Below are 23,527 nucleotides of genomic sequence, written 5' to 3'. Positions count from 1 at the left end.
AAGTACAGAGGCTACCAGAGACACAACACGTAAAGAACAACAACGATTGATCACAGAACTTGAGCAATACAAAGTAGAGTTAACATTGGAGCGATAACATAATGATCAAAGTTTTAAGTCATGTTCAGGTGTTACTGGACAGACAGTGAACAAGAACAACGATGTTCAAAAAAGAATCCTACATATACCACAGATAATACGACACGACTATACATATACTATAATGCATAATATATATATATATATATATATATATATATATATATATATATATATATATATATATAAAACTAACTGTAGAATACATATCAGAACACATATATACTGAATGATTCTTTATGAATAATATATATAATTAATGTTTTAATTTATGTTGGCTGACAGTGGACATTACCTGGAAATGGTTCATTTACATTTAAAATGAACATTTTAATTTCAAAGCATTCCCAGTCTATAAAAAAATAGGAAAAACTCAAGTAGTTTCAATTAATAGTTTTCAAAGGCAATGGTTATTATACTGTATACCCCAGGACTCTCTGTCACATCATTTTAGTAAGAGTATTTTTTACACTCTTGTACGAAACTTAAATTCGAATTATTGATCGTAATTGACAGACTATGGTCTCCCACGCTGCCAAAAGTTCTATTAAGGCCTGACGAGTGTGGTGGAGGTGAGGCAGGAACTGTTTCCCTGTAAAGGAACGAAGCTTCATGGTGTTGATGGTTGTGTTTCGTCCACAACACTTCGAGGAATTTCCTGCACGAATTCAAAGTGGAATGCGAGTTGGAAACACAGCTAGGTGTCTGCAGTCTCTAGTGTGTGTTTGGGTCCAGGTAAATGGAAATTACTGTTTCTAGATTCTACCAAAAAATTCCTGATATTTTTTTTATCCGGATGAAATAATATTCACAAAAAATTCGGGTAAAACTAAAATTTCTGAGATTTTCAATGGAAGGAAATAAACTTAAAACCCGGTTGTCAGGGCAGGTAGAGACAGGTAACTTTCCTCACAGTCCAGCGACTAACTTTCACACGAGTCACTTTCACACGGAGCTCCCTACCTCCCGTAGACATTGACTTTCGTTATACTGGGAGAAAAACTAATCAATTTAATACTAACCAAATTCCTCGTCTGAACTAGTAAAAAAAATTAACTACTTTGGTGGTTAACGAAACACTCAACCTTCTTCAACATTTATCTAGGAAACTAAAGATGGCAGAAAGGAGAAGATAAACAGTAAGAGAGAGGAAACAGGACAGGAAACATTGACTGGAAAAAATACTGCAATAGTGTGAGAGGGAAGACCTGCCTGCCTGCCTCCTCCACCACACTCCACACATTGTCACGGATTACTTGCAGGTCGAGTGAGTCTGAAAGATGAGGCAGCTGGCGCGAGGTAAACAAGAACACGTCCGAGAACCAAACAATAGACATTATGATATGACTTGTGATCGATATGAGGAGAGGTGAGGATGTCTTAAAAGAGGAATTCTCAGATCTTCTCGGAGATGAAGTACAGTCAATCAATCACCAGGAGAAGATAGAGGTATCGACTAATGCCACAAAGAAGAAGATAAAACAATAGTGTAAATAAAAATACCAGGATGATGGAAAGTGTTGATAATAATGTACTGTATAACTCAAATACTATTGATGCCCAGGCAGTAATTTTCCCCCCATGGCAATACTTAAGTTAGCCCTTAAACTGCCGCAGTTTTCTCTGGTCTTCCCTTAATTTGTCTTTTTGGCAGGATTCATCAATATAAATGATGATGATGATGATGAGATATATAGTCATCTATAAATAATAACTATTCACATTGTAAAAACTGATCTTATAGAATATGAAATTAACGTCACGGAAACCACATTAAGTCGATATATACATTATAGAATGGTAAATTAATTTGTAATGTATATTCTACTTCACACAAATGCCTAATTCTAAGGACACATTAGCATATAAATTGCCGCCGCACGAATATTTACACAACTCGAGACGTTGCCGCAATAAACACTAATTCTGAGTTCTGACGCCATGAGCAGAACGGGTGGTGTGTGTGTGGGAGACCATTGACGATGTGGGAGAGGGCCTTGACGATGTGGGAGAGGGCCTTGACTGTGTGAAAGAGGCTCTTGACAATGTGGTAAAGGCCCTTGACTGTGCTGGAAAGGCCCTTGACGATGCGGTAGAGGCCCTTGACTGTGTGGGAGAGGTCCTTGACTGTGTGACAGAGGCCCTTGACTGTGTGAGAGAGGCCCTTGACTGTGTGGGAGAAGCCCTTGACTGTGTGAGAGAGAGGCCCTTGATGATGTGCGAGACGCCCTTGACGGTATGGAAAGGATCCTCGAGGTGTCTGGAGGCAAATTATATAATTTTTCTATTGAGGAATCCTTCCGGTCTCCCCAACACCTCAGACATTCCTAAACAAGCCGCACTTTCTTCCCCGCCTGACTCACTTTTTCATATTTGACTTAGGAAATAATTTTTGTGAAAGACGAACATTTAATATTAGTTTGGAGTAAAAAGTTGAGCAAGGGATTGACCTATACCGCCATTAAATTCGGTATTAATCTAGAGGTGGTCTTGTAAGTAGTCATCTATATCTATCTATCTATTTATTTTCAAGTATATACACTAGTTACATGTACTTATACTGAATTAAGAACTTCTTGATCGCAGGAAATCTTTGTAACGTGGAAGTCAATGTATTTATAAATGCCAGGATAAATTTATCAACATGGTCACTATTAAAGTTTCATCAAATGATAAAGTTTTTTATAATTTCGACTTAAAAATAGAGTTTACACACACACACACACACACACACACACACACACACACACGCACGCACGCACGCACGCACACGCACACACACACACACTACAGTACAGAGGTTAACCAAGTGTTGTTGTCTTTACAGTGCTGTGGGGTGTGGGCGTGGACATGGTCTACCACCACCACCTGATGGGCGTCTACATCTTGTGAGTAACTCTGTTTATCTCTTTGTATGGATGTATGTATCTTTGTTTAAGTGTATTCATTCCAAAAAGTATCTTCAAGGAGGTGATCGATGAATTTCAGAATGAACACTATGACTCCTGTTGTCTCAGTAGGGTTGTCAAAATCCTTCACCCGTTGTCATATCCCACACAAAATCGTATAGTGTAGATACTTTTTGGAGCGAGTTATTTTAAGATTCATTATGTACTTCGGTAAATTATTATTGTAATTTTATATTATACTGTAGCAGGTTGGTGATATAGGAAGCTCTTTAACGATGTATAATTATGTAGTTAGATTATAGAAGCGGTCACCATGTTATAGTACTAGAGTGCAATACCCGGCTGAGTCTAGAGTACTCGCACACCCGCTCTGCCCCACCACATGTTTTTCACTGGCCTTTCATCCCAAACTCGAACTCACACAGAAAATTATATTACGTTTTATATCCTGGACAGTGAAAGGTAATAGAAATTTATATTACAAAATGAAATATTAACACACTAGTTTACTATTAGTCACTGTGTAACACTTAAACCACTTAGTTAATATTGAACAGATAAGCACCAGTTTTATATTTCAAATTTTCATTTCACTTATAGAAAAAAATAAATATTCCAGTCATCGAGATTCGTAAATAAAAGTCCCGAGAAGATAAACAGGGAGTAATATTTTATTTCCCTCTTCCTCCTATTGGTGTTTACATCTCTCCACAGTGGGTAATGGCGTCATGGTACCAGCACAAGTAAACTCCACTTCATTTTCTGATTCTAGTGGTAACGATCAAGTAAGCATTGCTATCCTATACAAAACTTGAATAATACCGATTTTGGGGGAACGTTCAACCATTTGTTCTTGCTAAAATCATAAATCAGGAACGCTTTGTTTTCATTCGCTGGGGCCGTTTGTTGAGCGTGTCCCAGCGAATGAAAACAAAGTATGACTGAACTCAGTGTAATTTGTTCTCGGAAACGAACCAGTCAGCGCATCCACTAACCATCCAAGTCTAAAACTGAACATTATGAACGTGGTAATAATCAGTGACATGTTCCTACTAAAAATAATATACTTAAATGCTGTTCATATATTTTTCTCTCTCTTAGTAACTGAACAGCGTAAATTTCCAGTTTGTTTCGAAAAATATAACAGCATCAGCACTTACCTCTAACACACAGAGGCTCTACGTTGTAACCTTGTGTTGTAGACTTAAGTTCTTGTAGAAACTGTAGTGTTGAAGTGAGTAAAATTTCACCCAAACGTTAAGTCAAATATCTCTCTAAACACGACAAAATATTTCCTAAACAAGTCTCGCCTTTAATCAGACATCTCAGGCCACACTAATCAAGAGCACAGTCAAGCCACCTGTCACTCCCAACCACCACCGGGTATACTGCCCTCTAACACACACACCGACTTAACCTCATCACTTACCAGGCTACACATACCACCAGACTGAAGACCAGCCTCAACAACACAACTACAGCAGCACAGTTCACACACACCAACTGGTAATTTCGTTTTCCAAGACACACGTAAAATATTTCAAACTGATTTTTTATTTGTTTAATATTTATGTGATATCTTACATACGATTTTATTTATTAATCGTATTGTGTATCTTACGTTCACGTGTAGCTGTGACATGTTATACGCCACACTTTAATTGTAGTCATTACGGTTATTACTATCCTTCAATAACTAAATTCTTTAAGTCCATCAATAAATAACAATGAAATAGAATTCTGTTGTGATTGTAGTCATTTACAGGTCAATAAACCTTCCCAATTGTTGCTTTAATGTTACCTTCATTTACGAGTTATTTTGTAAATTTTTTGTGGTAAATTTCTTATTGTATCGGTTCACATTATTACCTCGTTATTTTATGTTTCGTACTGAATGCCTGTACCTGTATGTATGTATGTATGTATGTATGTACACATATACACTCCTGACATATGTAATAAAATAGGTATTGTATATTCTACAGGTATACACTTACACTCGGGGTCAAAAGTTCATTCCCTCCCAAAATGAGATGAAACAGTCAGGGTAAGTCAGTTCGGAGACTCATTCCCGTGACTCACAGTTTCACTACTGGGAGCGAACTTTTGCCCTTGATTGTACCTGAAGGAGAAACACTATTAACCTTCGTCTACCCCTACAGAGTGTTCGCCTTCACCCTGTTCTTCCTGGAGATCACGTGGGCCATTACACTCTTCCTCCGTGTGTGTATAAGGTAAGTCTTTGCCTCCTGTGTTAGTAATAATCTTTTTATTTCTCATTTTCTTATTTTCTTTTCTGTATTGTGATAATTTTAGTTTCAACTTTCTAATTTATTTTCTTATTTCTTGTTTTCATTAGTTATTTTTGTTATTTATATTGTTATTGTTATGAATATTGTGTATTTTCATAGTTATTTTTATTTCCTGTTATCTACAATGTTATTTCTGCCTTTTGTTTATAATTGTAACCTATTGTTTTTGTATGTTTTACCTCATAAGCCTTTTATTACATTCTGTGTATATACAAAGCGTAAAAGGCAATTGTTTCTCACTGTTATCTCTCCCTTATGTGCATTAGGTGAGTTTCGACTTTGTCTCCAATGTCTCACACTTTCTCAGAAGTTTGAAAGAAAGAAGACGATTATTGCTTGGCTCTCCGTCACCCGTCCGCTTGTCCAAACTTCTCCTGCAGCAGATTTCACTAAAGGGTTACTGTGTGTGTGTGTGTGCGTGTGCGTGTGTGTGTGTGTGGGTGTAGTACTCGCCCGAAAAGAAACTAGACCAAAATAGATAAATATGTCAATTCGTCTCACTGTCTCACTTATTTCGCTCTTTCTTCACTCTGCTTCGTGACCTCAATATCAAACCGACTTTCTGCAATATTAAGTCAGTTTACTTTTGGTTTACATTTGACATATTTATTAAGTGTCATCAAGTTTACTGTCTTTGTATTTATTCACTCTTAAATACGACATAGTGTCAAATGCACGTACAGTACAGTTACCCACAAAAATCCTGTCACCTCTCCTCCTGAACCACGAACCCCCCCGAGAGATTCAGACTCGTGAACCCGAAGCAGTAGACTAATACATTATTCTATCACTCAATGCTTCGGATTCACTCGTCTGTATGTCGGGGTTCGTGGTTCAGGAGGAGAGTCGGCGGGACTTGAGGGTGACTATCTCTCCCCACCACCCCATGTTCCTCCACCCCACTTCCACCCCCCACCTCCTCTCCAACTTTACCTCACGCCGTCCTTCAAGAAGTGAGTTGCCAGATTTCACGGAACAGTTTGTGCTGATGCGAGTTTAAAAAGGTCCAGTTAGTGGTATTTAAATCTCCTACGATCAACATTACGGTAAACCCTCTCAATAGCGGACTTCTCAATAAAGTAATGGATACAGTAAACTCTCCCATACCAAACTAATTCTTGCAAACCATTGTTGGGAGGAATCTGTTATTGAGAATATCCGCTATTGAGAGGGTTTACTGTATCCATAATTATTAAGAAGTCCGGTATTGAGAGGGTTTAATGTACAAATATCTCTACGTGTAAGAACTCGTCATAAAGGAAGATTCAACTGGCCTGGAAGAAGCAAATATTCTTGTAGAAAAAGTTGTAATCGTTTACTGGGAACATCGTAAATAACTGAAGGAAGTGGAAGGTTATTTAGGTAATTTATTGGTAGTTTTTAGAGTAAGTGGCTGACCTGACCTTCCCTGCCTTTACTAGCAGCCAACCTGCCAGCCAACCTCCCAGCCAGGTGGTGGTGGGTGGTCTGAGTCGACTAGTAATCTGTGTGTACCCAGCCAGCCAGCCACTCCTGCATGACTCACCACCATCACCACCTACACACTACCACCACCACCACCATCCCACACCACTAGTGGTACAACCGCCACCACTACCACCAACTTAACCTGAAGACGAGAGACCATCTTCAAATAAAGCAACATCGACCTTATTTCAACCATCATTAGTGTCGCCTCTCCATCACCACCACTTAGAAGCGTTCCCTGATCGACAGTTAACTGGGAACTGTTGACTGACTGAACGTCCCTTTCAGTCTCCCAACATTCGGTCCGGGAGAAGTAAACGTTAAAAATATATTGGTTCTTATTTACGTCTCGTGTAATCTGCATAAATACTAGATCAATAATGTGTGTGTGTGTGTGTGTGTGTGTGTGTGTGTGTGTGTGTGTGTGTGTGTTTGTGGTTATTCCCTCATGTATGATAATTTTTCCACTTATTCTGAATATCGTGTTTTCTTTTGCATTAGTTATTAGTAAATTATTATTGTACAGACACACACACACACACACACACACACACACACACACACACACACACACACACACACAGGGAAAAATAAGCCGAAAGGAGAAAAAGAATTGGTGGGACACACAGCAGAAGGGCAGGAGGACAGAATGGTCTTTCTTTACGTGAAGCCACACACACACACACACACACACACACACACACACACACACACACACACATCAAAAGTATTCATACATACACAAATGCACGAATATTCATACATAAACACCTACATATCATACACCACACAATTAATGCATACACTCTTGTTACATTATGTTGAATATTAAAGAAATATTAATAAATATACGTCAATATGAATGTCAGTAAAGAACAAACAAACAAAAAACAGACTCAAGTATGAAATATAAACTTTAGAAACACACAAGAAATTATAATTTATTTGGTTAACTTCTTGAGAAAAAAATATCACCTTCTTAGACGAATATTTTCAAATCAGAATTTACCTGTAGCGTAAGGAAGTGATTTTTACAGGTAGTGCGCTCAAGTTAACCTTTAATACACAAGTACTGGTCATTAGTGCATGTCAACGAGCATTAAAAAGTGACTTAATGATGTGTGAAATTATAAATGCCATTTTTTTTTTTTAGTGAAAGAAACATTAATTGAGTTGGTTGTACTTGAAGTGAATGGTATTATTTATGTTTTTTGGGGAAGCAATTATAATGGGGGATTAAAAACACGAAATTGTACGATATAAGTAAGCAATAAGTATAATTGATGATTTCCTAGATAAACGAACAACTTAAAGATATAGAATTTGTAATAAAAAGTAAGTTATTTGACAGTAAAAGTCCTCCTGTTCCTCCTTCTCCTCCTGCTCTTCTCTGGACTCCTTCTCCTACTCCTACTTCTCTCCCTTCTCCTCCTCCTCCTGCTCTTCTCCGGACTCCTTCTCCTACTCCTACTTTTCTCCCTTCTCCTCCTCCTCCTCAAAAAAAAAAATAAAATAAAAATATCTAAACAAAATTATGTTGAAAAAATATGACACAACGGCCGAAGGATTTTGACAACCCTACCGAGACAACAGGAGTCACAGTGTTCATTCTGTAATTCATCGATCACCCCAAGTACAGATAGTTCTTTGAGTGACTGTACATAAGTGAAATATTAGTCTATCTACAAATTATTTAACATATATCATATTTTATCATCTTCTAATACAATATAACATTAAAACTGTCACCTCATTATCCAGTTATAATTATATAGATTCTATCATAATTCGTCTTATTCCAGAATATGTTCAGTGTTCAAACTTTTTTTTTTCCACCTAAAATACAATTTCCCTCGATACATATAATTCCATGTTAACAAATACATTTCCCCAAACAGACGGTCATGTTTCGTACGTGTTTTTGTAATTTTTTTCATTTTTTTTTTACTTATGCAGGAGTCAAGGGACATCTTACATTACCTTCCCGGCACGGAGGACGGCAGCTTAAGTTACCCTCATTAAAATATTACCTTTCCTCCTACCACTAACCCTTCCTTTACTCTTCTTCTGTTTTTATTTCTTTTGTGGAATTATCGTTTGTTTACACCCACATTACTTTATTGTTTATCATATCAAACTGACGAGCCTCTGATAACTATCACCTATTTGTCAACACCGTCCCTTTGCATTCATCACGTTCATGTTTACGTTAGGTTAGGTTAGGTTATGTTAGGTTAGTTTTGCGATGAAAGAGAACATCAAAGTTTAGCACAATCAAAGTAAGGTATACATGTTGGAACGAGGAAACACACACACACACACACGCACGCACACACACACACACACACACACACACACACACACACACGAAAGGGCAATGACCGTCCTACTCACAAGACTCGTTTAGCGTGAGTTAAAATGTTTCGTATTTTCATTTGATAAAAAAGTGTGTGTTCAGCTGATGACTTTGACATTCAGTTTACACTGTATTTTTTTTTATAACACCGCTTCAGGTAAGACTACAATGTTCATCAAAATGTTTTAGTTTACTGTGTCATATGTGTTTTAAGGGTAGTCTTATGTTAATTGGGGATGGTAATGTGTTGATTTACGCGAAAACTTAACAGCAATGTAATAATCTGTACTGTATAAAGTCCTTCCTCAAGAATGACGGGGTATAGGACGCTTGACGGGGAGTTTAGAGTTCATTGGCATAAAGGATGTTGCAATTTTAGTTAGAAAAATAGTCAGGGAAGTTCAGTTTAATCCTTTATGTGGATGAAACCGGAGTGGCTCTGAAATACAGATTCATATACTCAAAGGCAAATATGTCCCATTGTCTGAAAATAGAAAGTCTTTGATCTAACGCGTATTTGAATGTGCGCTTGGCATAACATATTGGAACAGGAAAGGATAAATATGGGTGAAAATTAAAAAAAAAAAAATATTGACGTTTAAAACCAAAAAGAGGTCAACGGTCGTCTCTTGTCATAAAGGTCACTGGTTCGCGTCCACGGAACCCCAGGTCATCCAACTGTGTAATGTTACTTTACAGTTGGGAAGTAATGACAGTCATGTTCAGTGCCGACCATTCAGATTCCTCAGATAACCAAAGAGTTAGTCTGTAGTGTTATAACGACCCATCAGGCTTATAGATCCGCCTTCATAACAAAACAAAAAACAACTCGGAAGTCTTATAACCATAAAAAAAAAGTTTCTATCCACATAAATTCCAAAAGGAAACATTGATCACATTAGAGGGGCAGGTGTCGTCCCAGGGAAAGTGATCAGGTCACATATATCCCACAGAGGCCACTATATATCGCCTACCCCCACCATTATGTTCCCCCAGCGGCCTCCTGACGTATATGTTTTACACAAATTAAAATTTATTTCCTAAGCCTTTCATGGTCTCCAGACGTCTGCCTCTCACCGACTTTTCGTTTTACTCTTCCTTTTGCCATAAGTATTTGGTATAGGAAAAAATGGTCAATATAATCACAAAAAGAATGAAATGTAATGATTATATTTGATTAATCTTACACCGGAAGAGACTTGGGGGAAGGTAGTATGTTGGGGGGAGGGAAGGTATGTGGGGGTGGTATGAGTATGTGGGGGAAGGGGTATGTGAGGAAGGGGTGGTATGTGGGGGAAGGGGTGGTGGAGGAAGGGGTGGGGTGTATGTGGGGAAGGGTGGTAAGTGGGAGGAAGGGAAGGTATGTGGGGGGTGGTATGGGGAAGGGTGGTATGGCATATAATGTGAGGGCATGAGGGGCATGGGCATGGAGAAAGTATGTGGTATGTGGGGGGGGTAAAGTGGTAAAAAGGGGATATGTGGGAGAAATAAGTATGTTGAGGAGGGGGGAGGGGGAGACAAAATGAGAAGTATGTTGAGAGAAGAGAAATATACCCTGAGCAATACAGATATTACTCACGATTACTATTACATTTATTGGATATCGATTCACCTTTATTTGGGATTAATTAACACAGGTGATCTTCTCAATCAATAATATCCAGGTAAATTACTTCACAACTGACTTATAGCGCTAATGAGTCACAAATGTAAATCTACATATGTCTTCTCTTGAAATAATCATCAAAAAGTTTACCCCAATTCCGCTATTCTATTTCAGATTTTTTTAATATCATCGTAAAATAAAACACAGGCCACGGTGGGAGGGGAGGGAGAGCTGTTAAGAGAAATGGAAGAGGAGAGGTTAGGTTAGGTTAGGTTAGGTCAGGTTGCTGTTGCCTTAATGGTTTGGGGAATGGACAATTACCTTACCTTGACGAGGGTTCGACGAAAGTTTTGAGAAAGTTGTGTCGTTTAAGTCACAATATAGACAAACTCCGCTGCGGTCATTTGAGAATTGATTTACGAAGATTTTCAAGTAATATTGCTGTAGTTGTTTCTCTCATACCACACACACACACACACACACACACACACACACACACACACACACACACACACACAGCTACCGGGGTTAAAAACAACTAAGGATCTACCTTTTTCAGTGGCCTAATGATGTTGAAGGGTGATTCAATCGTTAGTATCCAAAAGTTATTAATAATATATCTGTTAATGAATATACTCTAAAACCGTATTAATAAAATAACAAAAATTAAATAATTAAACTCATCGTTCTTGTTTCCATTATCGACTTAGTCTCTTTCCCTCTCAGCTCCTTGGCTAAACTTAATTCACCTGACAGAGTTCTTCATCTCGTGTATATTTGCATAATTATACCAAATTATTGACAAAAAATGATCTTCTCTGGTGCTGAGGTTGGAGGAAGTGAGCTAAAGTTGATCATAAATTACTAAAGTTTGCTTGCTCTGTGGTTTCGTTTTTAGTGTGTGTGTGTGTGTGTGTGTGTGTGTGTGTGTGTGTGTCTGTGTGTGTTATAGGGAAGAACGGGGAGGAGGGGAGAGAGGGGAAAGGGGGAGAGGAGAGGAGGAATGGTGGACGTATGATAAGGAAAATGTACGAGGGAGGGAGAGAAGAAAGGGAAAGAGCAGAGTAGGAGAGGGTGAGATGAGGTGGGGAGAAGGAATGGAGGAAGGACGGGAAGGCAGAGGAAGATGGGATGGAGGAGTAGGGGCAAGAAACAGGAAGGGGTGAAAGAAGAGGAAGGCAAAAAGGAAGACGAAGGAGAAAGGAGGAAGGAAGAGGAAGGAAGAGGAAAATGGATTCAATCATTCATTAACCAGCAGAGGTCACTGAAAATCGTATCCACATCTGGTGTTATCTCAAGAGGCTGGGTAGAACAACACCTCAATGTATATACTGAAAAAACAAATTTATCCCAATTTATATATTCTTAAAAATTATTACCTAAATCACAATGATGAAAAAAACAAACAAATACTTTGCCTACTTTATATAGGTATATTTTTAAAGTATATAATAATAATATAAAAATACGTGCACATACTTTGGTTATATTTTAATATATGTTAATCTAATATACAATATGTCTCTGATAAAATGTCTATATCTATGCCTCCCTAATTAATGTGTTTAATGATATGCTAATTTCTTTACAGTATATCACATAACTATTTCATAAACTAATAAATCAATACAAATTTATCAATAATAGTAAGAATAGCGACTCCCTAATACAACTCTTCCATTGGGGATCTAACAATCTTTTAATTTATCAAGTTGTGTAAATTCAAAGTTATCCACTCAATGCAAGTTACAGACAATACCAGATAACACTTACCTGGCCCAATAAGTCGACAGGTGTGACAGATGGCCAGGTAGACTACACTGACAAACAGGTGTAAGGTGATAAGGTTAACCAATGTGTGTTGGTCTCTGGCAGGAACGAGACGAGCAGGGTGTTGGGGTGTTGGTCAGTGGTGCTCTGGCTGGACACATGGAAGAAATCACTCATCTACTGGGCCGCTGCAGCTGCCATCCTCCTCAGCCCACACACACTGTGGCTGACGTCCGTTTCAGGTAAGATCCGTAACACATGGCCAGCTTGAGTATTGTATGGCTAATAACCCACGACGTCACAATGGCTGGATCTAGTATAGTATGGCCACTTATATAACATCTCATGGCCCGGATCTGACGTCTTATGGCCCATTTACATAACGCAACACTGGCTAAGGATAATTTAATTCCAGTTTACTTCATTCCCTCAGTGTCCCTCATCCCACTAGCTTAAATGACCCGACAAATTCCAGCATAAATACAAAGGGAAATAAGATAAAAGGTGAGTATCATTTTCTTGGTCTCACACATAAGGTTGAATCAGAGACGATCCATTTGTTTTGGTTTATTCAGGCGAGTGGCACTGTACACACACTACAGAGCCTTCAGCTGCCACGTCCTCCCCAAGCTCTCTGTCTCTGCCACCCTCACGTCTCTTCTTTTCTCTTACGCTATACACCACACAATCAATATAATTCTCTTCTTATCTCTCAGTCTCTCCTTCTCTCAGATACATGATTTTGCTTTATTTTTTATTTCCCTTTCCCTCTTTCTTCTTCCTGTTGGTCTCTCTCTCTCTCTCTCTCTCTCTCTCTCTCTCTCTCTCTCTCTCTCTCTCTCTCTCTCTCTCTTTCAGACAGCTATGAATACACGTGAATAATAAACCCCTTGTGTACGGGGGTCGCTGTGTTTGAATAAAGTCGCCCCTCCCCTCACCGTTCCACCCCGCTCCGCCCCGCCCCGCCTCACCCCACTCTGGTTCTAAAACTTTACCTCTCATTTTGGTAAAGTATGCCACAGAACTTGACTCCAGATTCTCAAAATATCTTACGTTATAATATTTTCTTTTTCTACCTTAAGAAGAACCGAAACAAAGACCCATGTTAGGATAGTCTCAGAGTCTTTCCCATATCCTTTAAAAAATACGATTGTCTTCTGTATTTTCACTGAGGTAGTTAGATACATTTTTTTTTTACGTCTCCAGTTAAAGGGGAAAAAGTGACTTACGGTTTACTAAGAATCCAGGTTGTGTGTCGTATGTCTAGTATGTGTGGTTTTTAAGCAACTGTGTGATATTGAAGGATCATCAGAACAGCCACCTTAGTGTTTTAAAATAAGCAGTCCTACCCCCCACTACTTTAACTCTTTCAGCACGATGACTTAACCCTTTGATTACGATGAGTTAATCCTTCAGTATGATGACTTAACCCCTTGATTACGATGAATTAACCCTTTGAATACGATGGTTTAACTCCTTGTTACAATGATTAACCCCTAATTACAATAACATAAACCTTTCAGTATGATGACTTAACCCCTTGATTACGATGAATTAACCCTTTGAATACGATGGTTTAACTCCTTGTTACAATGATTAACCCCTAATTACAATAACATAAACCCTTCAGTATGATGACTTAACCCCTTGATTATGATAACTTAACCCTTTGATTACGACACCTTAAGCCCTTCAATACTATCAAATCACATATACAATTTATTAGTTTAACTCAGGTATTTAATATCCCTACAGGAGGTCTATTGATCGGCCTGGGCGTCTTCCACCTTCTGCTGCTCTACAAAATGAAACTGGAAGCGAAGGAAGCGTTACTGGAGGCCAAGGAAGATTCTTACGACAGGTGTGAGGATGAGGAGGTCACTCTAGAGGCATGAAGGTGTTTGTGTTTGGATTCATGTTCATTCTGTTGTTGTTTATCATGCTAATATATCTCATAGACTAATTAAATATAATGGTATTAGACACTATATATAGTTATGTGGCTTTAAGAATATTATCGTATATTGGGGATAAGGGGGTCGAGTGTGGATGTGGATATCATGTGGATACTAATCACCTCATTCTCCTCCCCCTCCCCCCCCTTCACTTTAAAGATAATGTGTATTTTTAAAGGCCATCTAGCAGTCTACCTGTAATAACATACGTGAGGTTAGGTTAGGTTAGGCTTAGTTAGGTTAGGTTACGTTAGGGTAGGTTAGGTTAGGTTATGTTAGGTTAGGTTACGTGAGGTTAGGTTAGGTTAGGCTTAGTTAGGTTAGGTTATGTTAGGGTAGGTTAGGTTAGAGAGTTTAATCTTCAGATATAGTAAAATAATATCTATCTATCTATCTATCTATCTCTCTCTACCTCTCTCTCTATCTAACCGTCTCTCTCCTCCTCCCACAGGTACGAGGATGAGATGGACGCAGAAGTAGCAGAAGGTGTCAACACAGCCGCCTCCTGCCACGACTCTACCCTGAAGATGTTGCCACGCCTCTCTGCCGCCCTCCTGGCTGACTACGCCTTCTTTGTTAGCCTCACAGGATGATCACGCCCACACTGACGCCCCTGGAGGATCATTACGCCCACACTGATGCCTCTGAAGGAGGATGACCACGCCCATATTAGTGTCTCTGGAGGATTAACACGCCCACAATGATAATATTATTGGATCATCACGCCCACGGAAGAGGATCATCACGCCCACGGAAGAGGATCTCACGGGTTAGAAACACAATGGTGAAGTAAACATGACCTACTGATAACCACACCACACCACACCACACCATAAAACAACACCATCCATCACTCGTTGACACCATACTGACACCATATCACCACTACACTAAACATACGGCTCCCTAGAAGACCCTAAAATAGCAGACACCATACTAGATGATGTCTATATAATGGTGACATAATAACACTACACTGACAACTATCACCATAACCCTTAAAAAGATTATCACACATAAATACACCTATAACAGCTGCACCATTCACTTCACCATAACAGTAGCACATATCTATAATACTTGCACCATACTTTCAACTGTCACGTACACTTAATATATTTACACCATACACTATCATAATAACACCCCAGATCTACAATATATACACCATACCTTTTACCATAATAGTCATACAATAATAATTACACCATACACTACACCATATCCTTACCAGGTTAGCACTGCATATTCACTCCCACTAGTCATATTAGCACCATTCTTCACCATACACACATCAGTCTCACACCATCACCTTACGTCATATTCACTATATCAATATTAGTTACTCACCATGATAAAGCACCATATTCACTGTATTTATTATTACACACTTATATAAACTCTATTGTTAGCACACACACACACACACACACACACACACACACACACACACACACACACACACACACACACACACACACACACACACACACACACACACACACACACACACACACACACACACACACACACACACAACACAAATTTTAACCCAAAGACTAAAACGATAATAATTGTAATGAAAAAAAAACACAGACCTACAAGTTACTCATTGTATGACATATATGAGTGTATGTCTCAATGACTTTAAAGTGTGTTTTAAGTACTAAGTCAATATTCTACTCAGAGGTCTAACATGAACTGAGATAATGAGAAACATTTGGTGTCTAGATCTGTCGTGAGAAACAATAACAATTGACTAGTAAAGACAGATTCATGTATAGAATTAAGACATGTTCCTCTAGGAGATACAACACAAGATATGTCAAATACTTCATAATGGGAATATAAACGATTGAGTTTAATACTTTTCTTAATGTTCAAGTGAAAATAAGAGAGGTGTCGAGAAGGGCCTTGGACGAGGTGTGTTACTGGCTAATTGGACCCCAGCCTCAAACCTAACCTGATGGGCCCCTAGTCCTAAGAGGCCAAGATATATTGGATTCTTACTGGTTAGGTTAGGTTAGGTTAAGTTATGTACTAAGTGTCCATTAAGACAGCGGGCCCATTTGACCACACACCACTGGGACGAGATATTTAATTCTCCAGTGACAAGTTTTACCACAGAAAGATGAAGTGATAAATGTACAGACACTATTAACGCACAGTCAGTTGTCTCTCTTTTTGCTTAACCTGTTCAGTATCGACACAGTCCACCTAGTTCTCTATATCACAAGTTTCTTATTTATTTTCTTTCTGTGAACCAAATTATCCATTGTTCATCATTCACCTGTTCCAAATTTGTAAATATATCAAAAGTTTTATAATTTCGATATGTAATTATTTCTTTATACTAGTCAAACAAACTCACATGTAATATAAGATTCCTGAGTAACCTTGATGCCATAAGAATCATTTATCATAAAGTAAATATTTTTGATTCTTTCGTTCAAGTTGGTTTATTAACTAATGTTCAAGATAATGATATTCTTCCCAAGTCACACTCAACTCTCTATTTGTATCTACAATAACGAATAAAAGTGTAATGTTACTTGTCATGTTTATCTTATCCTGTAGTGTTATTTGGTGTGTGTGTTTTTTTAGTAAACATCGCATTAACAGGGTGAAGCACTCGCTTGTTGCCATGGAGACAATTAACGAGAGAGAGAGAGAGAGAGAGAGAGAGAGAGAGAGAGAGAGAGAGAGAGAGACCAGTACAATACATGGTCTAGCTCTACCCGGTCAGTAATACTCTGTGTTAATTAATTAATTCCATCACATGGCAATTTACCAACTCAACTCAGACTAATGTAAACACACCATGTCGTCAAGTATAAACAAACACTACTTGTTCAACACCACTTGTTCAACACTACTTGTTCAACACTACTTGTTCAACACTAGAAAGAGAACGACGAGAGAACTGAGAGGGGTGAGAGAGGAAAGTGAGAATCTTGGAGTATTTCTCATATTATTTTTGAAGAAAGACTGAGACACGCCACCGACCCTTACCACAACCTCTTGTCTCGGCAGCGCCTTACAAGTCTCCTCACAAAGTTCACTCCAGTCTTCTATCTTATTCCTCAATCTTTTTTTTTTTTATTCACGTTTTTATTAATTTGTTTATTTACTTTATTTATTTATGATCTAAAGTGATATATGATTATAATACACTGGGAGACTTGTGTAAGGGTTAGGTTAGGTTAGGTTAGGTTAGGTTAGGTTGTGTGTTTTACTAAAGAAAGACGAAGTTTAAAAAAAAATCGATCATGTTGGAGAAGACTAGAGTACAGTGACTGACTCGAAAGCTAAATTGAATGGCCCTTGGGAGTAAGAGCTGGTGGAGGAGGGAAGCTGAGAGAGAGAGAGAGAGAGAGAGATGTGATAGAAGTGGGAAAATAGTGTGGGTGGAGGAAGGAGGTGGTGTGGTTGAAGTGAAGGGTGGATTAAGGAAATGAGTGGATTAAGGATATGGATGGATTGAGGTGAAGGGTGGATTAGCAAAGGTGGAGGAGGAGGATGGGGCACGACCTAACCTAACCTAACCTAACTAATCATTACTAAAAGATATAAAAAAGAAATTCAGCTTAATGGAGTCGATCAAGGTTCCATGAGTACACTGGTTCCCTTCAACATACAAAGGCTGACACTTTCCTGTTTATTAAAGATCCCAAACGCTTATATATACATCTGTCTGCCTGTCCGTCTGTCTGTCTGTCCGTCTGTCTGTCTGTCTGTTTCTCTGTCTGTCTGTTCTTTCTCTTCAAATTTTGGATTAAATTATAATATTCTTTCTCAGAGTAATTTTTCTGTAGTTACTTCCCTGGCGGAGATGATTATGATCTTTCGTACAAATACAGAAATTATAACAAGTATTTGTAGAGTATAATAATGTATTTGTTTTACGTATGTGTTCGTTTCCTCACACCGCTGGCTTCGTCTTCATGATGAATGAGTAAACAAAGCCGAACGCGTTATCAATGTTATCTATGGAAGGAAATTGGTGTTTCCTTACTCACTCTGTTTACTTTTTTTCTACTTTTTTGGTAATTATAATAAATCTTGAACTATATAATTAAACACCATATCCCTGAGTAATTAATATACTCATCTGTGTAGTTAGTTACCCGTGTACTTAATTACCTGAGTAGTCATTAAGAATACTTCCACCTGTCAAATTATATTCAATAAGTAGCTAAGAATAAAAGACTTAATTAACCCATTATGAGATATTTCAAACTAATATTTACCTCACCTTAAATAGATCACCTTAATAAATCACTACCAGTTTCCATGTAGAGAATAATAGTGAGTTATTTAATACCCCAGGGAAATAAAGTAAGTGATTTTCCAATATCTCTGAAACCTTTTGCCAATCACCGTGATTCAGTAAACTCTAGCAGAATATTTATTAAGAAACTCTATCAGCATCCTACACAATTTTCTACTTTGGTGTTTAATGGTTAATATATCCCATAAGTATATTCTATTAGTATATTCCATTATTATATTCCATTTTATAGAGTTAAGGCTAAATGATGGAGGTTTATCAAGAACTAAATGTAAATCGTCTCGCATCTCATATACCCACGACAACACACACACACACACACACACACACACACACACACACACACACACACCTCCAGTAGTAACTCAAGACTGGGACGACTCTGTATCTCAGGGATGGAAAGTCAAGGTTTGTTATCACTGCCTTGACGATTTTTATTCTTATATTATATTCTATTTAATAAGAACACAAGATACTTACAGTGTTTGGTAGATTAATTAGGATATGATTCGAGTTAAATTTTTGGTTATGTTAAATGATTCGGGTTAAGAATTGTGGTTATGTTATATCATACGAAGGAGATATGTAACCTAACCTAACCTAACCTAGCCTAACTTAACTTAACCTAACCTAACCTGACATTGACTATACTTGTGAGGAAGACGAAAGTTTGGAAAGCTTTTAAAGAATCTGGAGCTACTTTCAAGGAACACATCTTTAGCGCTACTTAAGGAACACTGTCAACTGGAACTTGTTATTGTTTTTGTCGGGAATTATATAGCTTCGTCTTTAATCACACACACACACACACACACACACACACACACACACACACACACACACACACACACACACACACACACACACACACACACACACACACACACACACACACACACACACACACACACACACACACACACACACACACACACGTACGCAGCTGGGAGCAACATCTAGGACACTTTGTACATCAACACTATCCAAGGTGTAATTTCATTTGGCTTCTCTTCCTAGAATTGGAGGCACCTCATCAAGCAGAGTATTGATATAGCTGGACACCCGGCCATCATATTCTACCTGGCCATCACATCCGGCCATCACACCAGTCACACCCGGCCACCACACACACACACACACACACACACACACACACACACACACACACACACACACACACACACACACACACACACACACACACACACACACACTCTATTAACTTAAAAAAAACAGCAAAAACAAAACAAGACACACTTACTAATATCAAGTGTCTCTGTAATTTCTCCTTAAGTTAATTGTAATCATCATGGTAATATAGGTAATAGCCACGACTCACCTGACCACTCAGCTAATACCTGTGTGGCTTAATGATTTACGGAACCACTCTCATGATTGTTCCCCTGACCAAACGTATAATACTATTGCTTACTTAATAATACTTTACAACATTGAGTATAGTGTATAATTACCATCTCACCATTATGGCTATTATGCATAGTTTACATATAATGAAGGAGAGAAATATATCATAGTGTAGTCTCTATTTAACGGATTCTATGGGGGGGGGGGGCTACTATATGACGAGAGCAGTCCGTTATAGGGAGGGTTCACTGTAGTGTGTTTTAGTGGATGACTTTTCGTGTGCCTAAATTTCATCCTTCTGACCTGCCATGAAGGTTGATGGTTACTGTCTGATGTTGGTGTGGTCATGACGGTGTGGTCGTGTTGGTGTGGTCTTGTCGGTGTGGACAGTGTGGTTGAGATTGTGTGGTCGTGTTAGTTTGATCGTGACGGCATGGCCCTCCGCGTTGGTGTGGTCGTGACGGTGTGGTCGTGTTGGTGTGGTCTTGTCGGTGTGGACAGTGTGGTTGAGATTGTGTGGTCGTGTTAGTTTGATCGTGACGGCATGGCCCTCCGCGTTGGTGTGGTCGTGACGGTGTGGTCGTGGCTGAGTCGTAGATGCCAGAGAGGAGTTTGTCTCAGCCTAACACACTTTATGAGTCGTTGGACTTTATTCCCTGTCTGTAAGTCGTCTCTAACTACCGGAGTTACGCCTCGGGCAAAAATTCTTATATGAGTCTTACACGGAGGTGAAGAGGGAAGAGGAGGAGGAGGAGGGGAAAGAGAAGTGGGACGAGAAGAAGAAGAGTCTAAGAAAAGGAATATAAGGGAAGTATGAGGAGAAAAAGAGACCAAGAAGAGGAAGAGAAAGAGAAGCGGGACGAGAAGAAGAGGCGGGCGGAGGAAGAGAAAGAAACGCTTCACTGCCCTGTCTCGTCGGCTGGGGTCAGAGTGGTCACTTGGAGATGGTGGCCCCGTCATCAAAGTTTTATATCTTCACATTCAATTACCCTTGTGGCTCCCTCTAGCAGCAGACCCCGAGCAGTGATGACGGTCAACCCTAGCAGACACAGTGAGAGATAAGATAAAGGGAGAGGCAGGGGAGAGTGTGGTGGATAAGAGAGAGAGAGAGAGAGAGAGAGAGAGAGAGACTGTAAAAAATAAAACAATAGTAACAACTAATGAATGAAGTGTTGGTATGGGTCATAATTGATAGTGTGGGCATAATAGTGGTGGTGTAGGGCATAAGTAACGGTATGGGCATAAGTGATCGCATGGGTATAAGTAACCAATAACAACCAATAAATTAAGAAACAGACTGGTAAAATATCTCGGGGTAATTGTACTCAAGGATAAATGAGAAAACTTTCGGGGGGATGAAATTTATGAAAGAAGTTAAAGAGAGAACTAAATGAAATAACTACAATAATAAAAGACACGCAATAAAGAACAGAGAATAAGGAACTAGCTGATGATGATAAGGAACAACAGTAAAAATGGAGAAGGATTATTGAAAAAAAAAACTTGTATAGCTTAAAGAAAACTATCAAAACTTATTCTTAACTTATATAGACAGGTTTCTACAGGAGCTAACGCAAGAGTAGATATCAGCCACGAATTGATACTATAGCCAAAACATTCTTTCGACTCTCCTGATGTGAAAGCGAAGTCCTGTAAAGTTGGTATCTCTCTACAAGCTCAGCCATAAGAACCTATCCTTGTGCCATACTGATTCAGCCTACGAGAGATTCTTTTATTCAGAGTCGAGAAGGAACCGACTTCAATATTACCCGAGAGAGATAAGAGAGAGAAGAGAAGAAGCCTCACAGAAAAGATGATATATAGAGGAGATATGACGGAAAAATAAATAAATAAAGACGTTTTGAAGATTGCTCGTCGATGGAGGCTACATCACCCACCATAGACTCCTGTTGTATGATTTACCTTCCTTAGTAAGTGTATTGATCCGTTTAAATATGATAACAGTTCGTGCTTCAAGATCTTATGGCTGTTGAAGCACCACAGAGAAACACTGAAGCAACAATAACACTGACGGCAAGGGCTTCATATCTTCGTCTCTCAGGTGTGTTGCCTCATTACGACTCTCCTCACTTAGCCTCACTACGACTCTCCTCACTTAGCCTCACTACGACTCTCCTCACTTAGCCTCACTCCGACTCTCCTCACTTAGCCTCACTACGACTCTCCTCACTTAGCCTCACTACGACTGTCCTCACTTAGCCTCACTACGACTGTCTTCACTTACAAAATAGAAACTCCGGGGTCGGCGCTCACATGCAAGGCTCATCTATATTCTCTCCTCGTCTCTGGGTTGAGGAAGACCGAGGTGACTGAGGAAAACACAAAACATTCGGTCGCTTAAGCCAAATGGAGCCAACATGACGCGAGGTTGGGGGAAATAGAAGCCAAAAATGTTGCGTGTGAATTCTACTTGGGAATTGCTTTATCATGTGTTGTTCATAGTCCCTTATGTAAGCTACTGTAGAGTGATGGAACTGCTATATACAGTATATATATATATCGCTTGTTCAGAGAGGTAACAGACGGTAAGTGTTCAATGCTTGTTCGTCAAATGTACCGCTGATATTCACTCCAAAGTTCAAAACAATCATAAAACCACCAATTAATTATCACGGGGAAATACTGGTTTTATATTGTCTTTGTTGCTTGTTTTAATATATAAGTATATTTAGGTGGTTTAAAGAACAGGTTCATTAAAACACCATTGACTATTTGATGTCTTCTATACTTTAACTTTCATGTGATGTTCTTACCCTTCCATAGTGTAGCTTAACCACAACAAACACTTCCCAAACTTAACGTCTAGTACAAGTGAGAAATAAATTAACAACCAAAAATGAAATAAATCTAGAAAAAAATTACCTGTCCAAAAAGCCTAATTGATTTTTTTTTGGCTAATATTCAATAACAATCTTTTTAAATTTGGCATCAGAGATATTCGCTGGATACCGCTAACACTGTACTGTATGGCCACTATTCTCTAAACGACCGTGAAAACCAATTTAAAAGTAATTTATGGTTTTTATTTCCACAAAGATGAGTTTTTACTAAGCGTTTATAAATATTTTTTTCATCAAAGACAATAATCACAAAAAATAGTTTCCAGTCTTTTACGGTAAATATCTCACCTGACGTCCATTGCAATCCTTCTTCAATAACTCTCTAATATAACATATATAAAAATCACGAAAAAATTACCACGAGAGAAACTTCATTAAGTATCATAAGAAGATATATCAAGTAATTTGAAACTAAATGATCATACTAGTGCAATAGAATTAAAATGTGTTTATATAGTATTATTATCGATCAATATTTACATAACTCCAGTCCAAATACTTCTTGTGTCAATCAATGTGAAGTAAATGTAAATGGT

At 38.6% G+C, this 23,527-nt stretch overlaps 1 protein-coding gene across 2 annotated transcripts in view; it reads left to right on the top strand.

Annotated features, from left to right (window-relative positions):
- Positions 1-15,942, top strand: part of LOC121875989 — a 66,136-nt gene extending 50,194 nt beyond the window's left edge. The window contains exons 3-7 of one of the 2 annotated variants that reach the window (XM_042380833.1): positions 2,927-2,987; positions 5,171-5,242; positions 12,625-12,761; positions 14,275-14,380; positions 14,926-15,942. In XM_042380833.1, coding sequence (XP_042236767.1) covers positions 2,927-2,987; positions 5,171-5,242; positions 12,625-12,761; positions 14,275-14,380; positions 14,926-15,067 — 518 coding nt within the window. In that variant the 3' untranslated portion in view covers positions 15,068-15,942. Of the gene's footprint in view, positions 1-2,926; positions 2,988-5,170; positions 5,243-12,624; positions 12,762-14,274; positions 14,417-14,925 lie in introns of both variants that reach the window. The other variant, XM_042380834.1, reaches the window with a different exon arrangement.
- Positions 15,943-23,527: the final 7,585 nt, after the last annotated feature.

The sequence above is a fragment of the Homarus americanus genome, unplaced genomic scaffold (genome assembly GCF_018991925.1).
Source record: "Homarus americanus isolate GMGI-L3 unplaced genomic scaffold, GMGI_Hamer_2.0 scaffold467, whole genome shotgun sequence".
Classification (NCBI taxonomy): Eukaryota; Metazoa; Arthropoda; class Malacostraca; order Decapoda; family Nephropidae; genus Homarus; species Homarus americanus.
Note: the sequence above shows the minus strand (reverse complement) of the source record. Positions and strands in the feature narration are given on the sequence as shown.